The 8,622-nt window shown below is 39.0% G+C and overlaps 1 protein-coding gene across 1 annotated transcript in view; it reads left to right on the top strand.

Annotated features, from left to right (window-relative positions):
• The first annotated feature begins 502 nt into the window (after nucleotides 1–502).
• The window catches only part of GRSF1 (G-rich RNA sequence binding factor 1), a 16,260-nt gene continuing 8,140 nt past the window's right edge, over nucleotides 503–8,622 (top strand). Inside the window, exons 1-6 of the mRNA XM_077750145.1 lie at nucleotides 503–602; nucleotides 2,756–2,912; nucleotides 3,924–4,079; nucleotides 4,430–4,573; nucleotides 5,584–5,719; nucleotides 7,835–8,016. Of these exons, the coding sequence (XP_077606271.1) occupies nucleotides 600–602; nucleotides 2,756–2,912; nucleotides 3,924–4,079; nucleotides 4,430–4,573; nucleotides 5,584–5,719; nucleotides 7,835–8,016 (778 nt within the window). The 5' untranslated portion in view covers nucleotides 503–599. The remainder of the gene's footprint in view (nucleotides 603–2,755; nucleotides 2,913–3,923; nucleotides 4,080–4,429; nucleotides 4,574–5,583; nucleotides 5,720–7,834; nucleotides 8,017–8,622) is intronic.

Genomic DNA, 8,622 nt, shown 5'->3' with positions numbered 1-8,622 from the left:
AAGTCGGGATTGTCTGCACTGACTGCCTGGAGCCTGCTTGGGATTCTCTCTCTCTCTCTCTCTCTCTCTCTGCCCCTCTCTTGCTCTCTCAAAATAAATAAATAAGCTTAAAAACAAAACGAAAAAATAAAGTTGGCCTCCGCTCATATCTCAAATTTAGGGGGTACTAAACCTCCTCCAATATTATACCAACCTCTTTATAACCAGAGTAGCACAATTCCTTCCAGAAACGGCCCTGTTGCCCCTCACGTCATGCGCTTCAGACACGGTGCAGGGGCGTCGCCAAGTAGGCGTTCCATGNGGCGGCAGGCCCCAGGCCCTGTGGCCCCTCCTGGCCCACCAGCGGCCCCGCCCAGAGGGCGGAGACCGGGCGGAGCAGTCCGCTCTCCTCCGCCTCCTGCCGACTCGCTGCTGCCCCGGGAGCCGGCGGCGCATGTGNTACCCCCGCCCGCCCAGCACTCCTATTGGGCCCCAGAACAAGGGACGCTCTCCCAGGCCTCGGGTTTTCTCCTTGTTTTGTTCTCTCGAGTCTCTAGTCGGTTGGGCAGTGTGTAAGTGTGGCTAGGGGTGAATGTTGAGGCCTTGTTTCCCGCCGGCCCATGGTAGGTTTTGTGAGGCTGCTGATGCCCCCAGCCCGCATCCCTGTCGCTCTCCGCCCGCTGGTCGTGAAGTTGGGAGGCTGGACGCGCGGAGGGTCGGGAGTTTGCGTGCAGTCAGAGCTCTAGGCCTAGGCGGCCCTGGTGCGTCTCGCAGCCTGCTGACGGGAAGGTTCACGCACAGTTACGTGGGCTGGGTCCTTGGGGGAAGGAGCCTCGTCGCCAGCGCTCCCCTCTCCCTCGTGTCCCTGGGGAAAGGCGGGCCGCCCCAGTTTACTGAAGGTCACCTCTGCACTTCACCTCCTCTAGCAGAAGGTCCTTTGGGACCATGGGTCGCTGCCGACGGGGAGGACGGCGTGGAGACGGAGATAGTGGGGGAGGGGACCTGGAAGAGGGGACGACATGGGGACCCAGGAGTGTGTTTTCTTCTTTAAAGTCAGTGTGTGCCCTTTAAGAACTCAGATTGCAAATGTTTTGTGCCTTTTAGGAAGCTTTTCTTTTCTGCTTGTTACGTGGCGTCTGGGAAATATCAGCACACGTTTTGACTACCCGCTCCTGATATCTTGGATCATATTTATCTTAATTCAGTTTGTGCTTCTCCTTGAACTTAGGGAAATTGGGAGGCTGATCAGCATGGCTTCTGTCTGCCAGTGGCTGAGCTAATGGATTTGAATCCTGGCCCAGTACTTTGTGCTGTCCTTTTCGTAAAAGCTTGTGATGCTTGTGGAATTCTGGGAAAATGGGGAATGTTGCCTTTATTAAAAAACACAAACTATCTCTAATAAGCCTTTGCCAGCTGGCTACTCTGTTGATTATTTTGTCTGTGAAATTGTACTATCTGTTGAGCCTCTACTAGTGTTACACACTGTGCTTACTTTTTATCATTTACTTCTTAAAATTATATGTAAGTCTTCATGAAAATGAAGAGAACATACAGAATGAAGTATCTATCTCCTTAGCCTGATAGAGTGCAAGTCACTTGGCTTAAAGCCTGAGTTGTCTTTCCACATTGATAATTGTGCTTGTTGGATTTTTATTAAATATGTAAAAGACTGCTGGAGGTTTACATTTATCATTACTCCTTCCATTTAGACTTAAGTCTTAATGTAAACCGTGGGATGGTGCAAAGGAACCTATTTCCTTAGGCCAGTAGAGTGCAAGTCTTAAAATTTCAGTTGTTGTTCCTGGTTATGGCTGTAGTGCTTATTGGAATCTTACTAAATGCCAATTTTTGCCTAGTCTTGTAAAATTAGAGTTCTTCAGATATGTCTCAGGCTTCTGTCACCTTATACTATTGCTGTCACCTTTTATGATCTTTCCCTTATTCATTTGGTTGGATTTACCATTTGACAGATTAATCTTTGCAGGCCTTGTTGTTTTACACAGCCCAAAATATCTTTTATTAAACTCCTCTTTGCCTACCAAGGTAAGGGAACACATTGAGCTTGACACTCAAGTCCCTCTGCTCCATGGTACCAAATTCCTTTTGCCAGCTCATCTTCTTTGGCTCCTAATTGTCCCTTGCAGTTTAGCCAAATGGGATTATTGCTGTTGTGCAAATGAACTTTTGTTCATACTGCTTCTTCCCCTCATCTCTCAAACTGGGATGCCCTATCTTTTATATATTGCTGTCAAAATTCTGTCCTTCCTTAAAGGCCCATCTTATATAATGTCTTGGTTCTTCTGTTAATGCTCTGTTTTGAATTCCTGTAGTAATCTTACATCTTAATTATAGCACTTAAAGAATTTTATCTTTTAATGCTTGTCTTAGTTTAGATGGTAAGCTTTTTGAGATGAGGGCCTAATATGGCACATGGTGAGTAGGAGGCACTTGTATTTGTCACATTGAAGGGACTCTTCTTGTCCTGCCTTAACTAAAATACTATTATTAGGTGTAATTTGGGGCTGATGAATTTAAAATCAAGCCCTGAATACAATTTATTTCCTGCCAAATCACTGGGATATACCTGCATGTTGCTTTAGAGTGTACAATTTAAGCCAAAATAGGATGAGTTAGGTTTGGGAAGTTTGTTCTTTGCCTCTGGAATAGTAACCATCTCCTAAGAATACCATTCAGAGTGTTAGTTTGCAGGAATAAACATTTTCTAAGTAGGCTGTCAAAGTTAAGTAGTTTTACATTTTTCTGTTCTTCTTGGAAGGAGTCCAAAACGACCTACCTGGAAGACCTTCCACCTCTCCCTGAGTATGAATTGGCTTCGTCCAAGTTAGGAGAAGAAGTGGATGATGTTTATCTCATTCGAGCTCAAGGATTGCCGTGGTCGTGCACTATAGAAGATGTGGTTAACTTTTTCTCAGGTATACTTTACATATGTTTGAAATATGTAATTTTGTCTGAGTAAAAGGTAGTCTCACAGAAACCAAGTTAAGCTATGCTATAGACATCTTACTTGGTATTTGGGAATTGTTTAGTTATGACTGGTTTCATATGCATACCAAGGGACACCGTGTGTACCATTTGTGGCATATGCCAGGTTCAAAGACTTTAAAATGCAACTAAAAATGTAGTGTTAAAACTTCATGGTAGAAACCAGTCTTCTTTCAAGTTCAAAAAGCAAAACCTGTTAAGAGTAGCTCTCTATGTAACATACATTTAGAATGCAAGATCACTTAGTGTCAAGTGATACAATTTCCTTTATAACATCTTTGGAGTATTTACATACCTACAATTAGTTTTTAAGTTCTGTATCTGACTGTGATTTTTAATTTTCCTCTTAAAAGACTTTTAGAAGATAGCACCTTAAATTTTATAAAATCATAAAGTAATATATTGAGTACCTTAATGTGCATACCATTGTGTGGGTCAAGTAGTTTATGAAGCCACTTACATCTTCAACTGGTATGCAGTGTGGGTATCTTTTCCTTGGTAATGAAAAGGGGGTAGAATTCAATTATGGTAACAACATTATTCTTACAGGATTTATTTTAGAGTTCTTACAGTCATCATTGTAACAAAAGAAAATACTTATATATAATCCTAATCATATTTTAATTCCTTAAGTGATTTGAAACTGATTGTAGAAGCATGGGAAGTACATCGTATGTTCTGTGTTGAGCCTGTTTGCTGTTGTAGTTATCAGGAGATCATAAGCTTCTGTGCTAAGGTTTGCTGTCTTTCAAGTAGAACATCTCGACATCCACCTCATTAGCATTTGGACCCTTTCAGTGATGGGGGTTTCTGTAAGGAATGCAATAGGCATTTTGGTTCATGCTTTGTTTTGTTGTTGGAGTTGGAAGATTGCATTCTAGTAACTTGTATAATTGAGCTGAAAGTTTGATTTCTGGTTTTGATTTTACTCATACTTTTAGACTGCAGAATCCGCAATGGTGAGAATGGAATACACTTCCTCTTAAATAGAGATGGGAAACGAAGGGGTGATGCCTTAATTGAAATGGAGTCAGAGCAGGATGTGCAAAAAGCCTTAGAAAAACATCGCATGTACATGGGACAGCGATATGTGGAAGGTACGTGAAGTCACATTCTGGCTTTTTGCGATCAGTACTATACTGTCTAAGGCAGTTCATTTGATCCTTAGCAGTAATGAAGTAGTTAGGTGTTAGGAATACACCCTTTTACAAGCTGTGAAAATGAAGCACACAGATAAACTCAGTTTCTTATTTATAAAATGAGGATGTTGATACGAGTTTACCTCACAAGTTGGAATGTTTAAATAAGTTACAGCTGGCACACAGTAAATAGTCAATAAATATCATTTGTTATTTTAAAATTCTTGGGTAACCCACCAGGTGTGATTTCTTAAAATGTCTTCCTTTGTTATGTAAATTTGTGTACTTTTTGTGCTTTTATATTGCAGTTTATGAGATAAACAATGAAGATGTGGATGCCTTAATGAAGAGCCTGCAGGTCAAATCTTCACCTGCGGTAAATGATGGAGTGGTTCGTTTGAGAGGACTTCCTTATAGTTGCAATGAGAAAGACATTGTCGACTTCTTTGCAGGTGCTTTTCAGTTATATCATGTTTATGAGTTATATCCTGTTTATATTAGTAGATCAGTTATATCATGTTCAGGCCTCATTTTTTCCCCTGTTGTTTTCTTTTATATCTTAGATGGACCTTTTCTCCTAGGTAACTGCATGCAGTTATATTTGGTTCTTTAGGGGAGAACTCTTCACACAGATTACCAGTGTTTATGGATTATATAAATGTTTTGACCTGTCATGCCAATTTTTGGTAGATGCCACATTTCAAAATTATTTCATGTAGGTTTCTTTTACTGTTGAGGAAGGTGATCTTTCATAAGAGTGGCTGTATTTGTCTAGACAGTAACAATTTATATGGCTTAAAAACATTATCATCTGATTTTTAGCTGTAAAAAAAAGTACCATTAGTAGTGATGTTAGTCTAAATTCTTGTTTCCCCTACTACCTAATTAATAGCATAAAAAAAAAAGAAAAAAGATTGTGGGTTTTTTTTTTTTTTGTTTTATTTNATTCTTGTTTCCCCTACTACCTAATTAATAGCATAAAAAAAAAAGATTGTGGTTTTTTTTTTTTTATGTTTTATTTATCTCTGAGAGAGAGAGACAGTGTGAGCAGGGGAGGGTCAGAGAGAGAGGGAGACACAGAATCTGAAACAGGCTCCAGGCTCTTAGCTATCAGCACAGAGCCCGAGGTGGGGCTTGAACCCATGAACCATGAGATCATGACCTGAGCCGAAGTCGTATGCTTAACTGACTGAGCCACTCAGGCGCCCCAAGATTGTGTGTTTTAGACTGACTGTATGGGTCCTAAACATTCTGGAAATACAGATATGTAGGTGTTCCTAGCTTTGGCTGCATTATAATTTTCTTTCCATTAGGCATGTATCCAGCTTAGAGACACTAGCAAAACAGACCTAAAATTTTAATAATAAAATTTTAAAAACTAGTAGCATGTGAATGAATGTGTTAGTTCTAAGGATAAAAAAGTCTCCTAGCATTAATTTGTAATAATTTTTTGGTGTCCTAGGACTGAATATAGTAGACATCACCTTTGTCATGGATTACAGAGGGAGAAGAAAAACAGGAGAAGCCTATGTGCAGTTTGAAGAGCCAGAAATGGCCAACCAAGCCCTCTTGAAACACAGAGAAGAAATTGGAAACCGGTGAGTGAAGCAGATTCTAATAATGTGGAAGTACCATACGTTGGTTTATTTTGATGAATGCACTGTGATACAGCTAAAATTATCTAAACACGGCAAAGTAGAGAGTAGCATGATGACCTATCAAGTGCCCAGCACTTAGGATTAACAAATTATTAACATTTATTATATTTGCTGTACCTATTTTTCAGTAAGGTTGTTTAAAAAACATTTTCCTATGGGATACTAATACTATTACGTCAGCAAAGTTAGCAATAATTTATTATCTAATGCCAGTCCATAATCACTTTCCCAGTTGTATCAAAAATGTCTTTTAAAGTTGGATTTGTTTGTGGTACCAGAATCTAGATGGGGTCCACACAGTGCATTTTGATTATTATGTCTCCAGTTCTTAAACTAGAGCAACTCCCCTTCTCCATTTTTTAATTCCCTTCCTCATTTTAAATGCAATTGACTTGAAGAAACCCAATCAGTCATCCTGTACAGTGTTTCATGTCTTATTGCTTCTTCATGGTGCCACTAGTTCCTTTGTATCCTCTCTTATTTCCTGAAAACTGGAAGATAAAGCTAAAGTCTTGATTTAGGTTAACATTTTGATATGGATACAATATAGGTGTTGCTATATACTGCTTATCACATTATATTAGGATGCGTATGATGGATAGGTTCATTTGTGTCAAATTGGGAGGAGTACTCAAAAGTATCAAATTTTGGATTGTCATTTTGCTGCTTTCTGGCTGTTTTATTTTGGCTCCTTCGGAGTTTAAAAAAAAATGAAAAGCCATTTTAAAGCTGTGTATTTCAGGATCAATGTGTAGAATTGATTCAAAGGTCTTTATTGAATTTTTAAAATAAAAATGTTTATGCAAAATGTACCCTTTACCCTCATTTTCTTTCAGTAGTTTTCATGTTTTCTTATATATTTAGAACACATCAGTGTTTTTATGTGGGAATGTTATGGCAGTGTATAAATCTCTTCACTAAATTAAGAAGTGGTGCCTATCTAATCTTTATGGATCTGTAAATACAAATGATTTTTGCAGTTCAAGCTTAATAACTTAATTTGGAAAAGCAGTGTTGAAAAAAACAAACAAAACAAAGTTGGTTCCAGAATCTTGGATTTAATAGGTAATCCCACTGGCAAGCAGATAGCAAATCAGAATTGACATTTAGTTCATGAATTTTCATTGGTATCTTGGTGAAGTTCTGGGGGAAGTTAACTCCTCATATACTGTGATTTTTTTTTAAAAAAAATTCTATTTAGAGAGAGAGCATGCGATTGGAGGAGGGGCAGAGAAAGAGGGAGAGAGAATCCCAAGCAGGCTTCATGGTTAGTGCAGAGCCCAACATGGGGTTCATTCACACGACCATGAGATCATGACCTGAGCCAAAATCAAGAGTTGGACACTTAACCAGCTGAGTCACCCAGATGCTCCTGATTTTTAATATCTTATACAGATATCATTAACTTTCACAGAATTGACTTGTGAGGCTTCAAGAGATTGATAACCAACTATAAAAAACAAAACCTTTCTTATCAGATTGTTTTTATACACACAATTAATCTTTGCATCGTTGTCCTCATGAAGCAAGACAGAATAGAAAATACTGTTAAGGGCTGCCTGGGTGGCTCAGTCGGTTAAGTATCTGACTTCAGCTCAGGTCATGATCTCAGGGTTCATGAGTTCAAGCCCTGCATCCGGCTCTCGGCTTGACAGCTCAGAGCCTGGAGCGTGCTTCAGAAGCTGTGTCTTCCTCTCTCTACCCCTCCCCCACTCATGCTTTGTCTCTCTCTGTCTCAAAAATAAAATAAACAATAAATAAGTAAAATCAAAAATAAATGTTAAAAACTGTTTTGAAAAGAAAATACTTTTAAAATGTATATGAAGAAAACTATTATCTTGGGCAGGGATGTGAGGGAGATAAAATCAGTGACCTGCTCTGTTGAGAGTACTTTTCATGTGCTGATATCTATATCTTATCTTACTTTTCCCCCATTACTTGTGTTTCGTAAGGCCCTTGTGTTGGAAATATTATATATGCATGTTATATTTTAAATGAGTTCACTATAAAGTTACTTTGCATTGCTTGTGCCTGTTTACTTTTGCTTTGACATAGATATATAGAGATATTTCCAAGCAGAAGGAATGAAGTCCGAACACATGTTGGTTCTCATAAGGGAAAGAAAACGACATCTCCTACTGCTAAGTATATAACTGAGCCAGAAATGGTCTTTGAAGAACATGAAGTAAATGAGGATATTCGACCCATGACAGCTTTTGAAAGTGAGAAGGAAATAGGTAAGGACCTATATCTTGTTGAGGCTTACTGGATCTATTTTGTGATATTAAAATATTCTTTATGTCCATCTCGTATGAAATTATTAGATTAGAGGACCAGGGAATTGAGTTGAAGATTTGTCTTTTGAGTGTTGTGTATACTTTGAATATACGAAGAAGGGTTTATTATTTCATAAAGTTTTTTTATTTAGTCATTTTTGTAGATTCTCTATAAAAAGCTGGGTGGCACAAATATAATCAAAGGAAGTAAAATGTCAACACTTACAGGTGAGCAGTGCCTGGATGGCTCAGTCAGTTAAGTGTCTGACTCTTGGGAATTGGCTCAGGTCATGATCTTACGGTTTGTGAATTCGAGCCCTGCGTTGAGCTCTGTGCTGGTAGCATGGAACCTGCTTGACATTCTCTCTCTCCCTCTCTCTTTGGCCCTCCACCGCTCATGCTCTCTCAAACGAAATAAACTTAAATAAACAAAGATGAGAGCCGGAATGTTGACTGAAGTAAGGAGTTTTGTTTGCTTCTATATTTCATTATTCCTCTGATTCCTAACTAAGCAACATTGAAGTTTGATAAATCCTTTTTAAACTGGTGCTATGGGATTATCCCATT

The sequence above is a fragment of the Crocuta crocuta genome, unplaced genomic scaffold, assembly GCF_008692635.1.
Source record: "Crocuta crocuta isolate KB4526 unplaced genomic scaffold, BGI_CrCroc_1.0 scaffold1, whole genome shotgun sequence".
Lineage (NCBI taxonomy): Eukaryota > Metazoa > Chordata > Mammalia > Carnivora > Hyaenidae > Crocuta > Crocuta crocuta.
The sequence above is the reverse complement of the archived record's forward strand: the minus strand, read 5'-3'. Positions and strand labels throughout refer to the sequence as shown.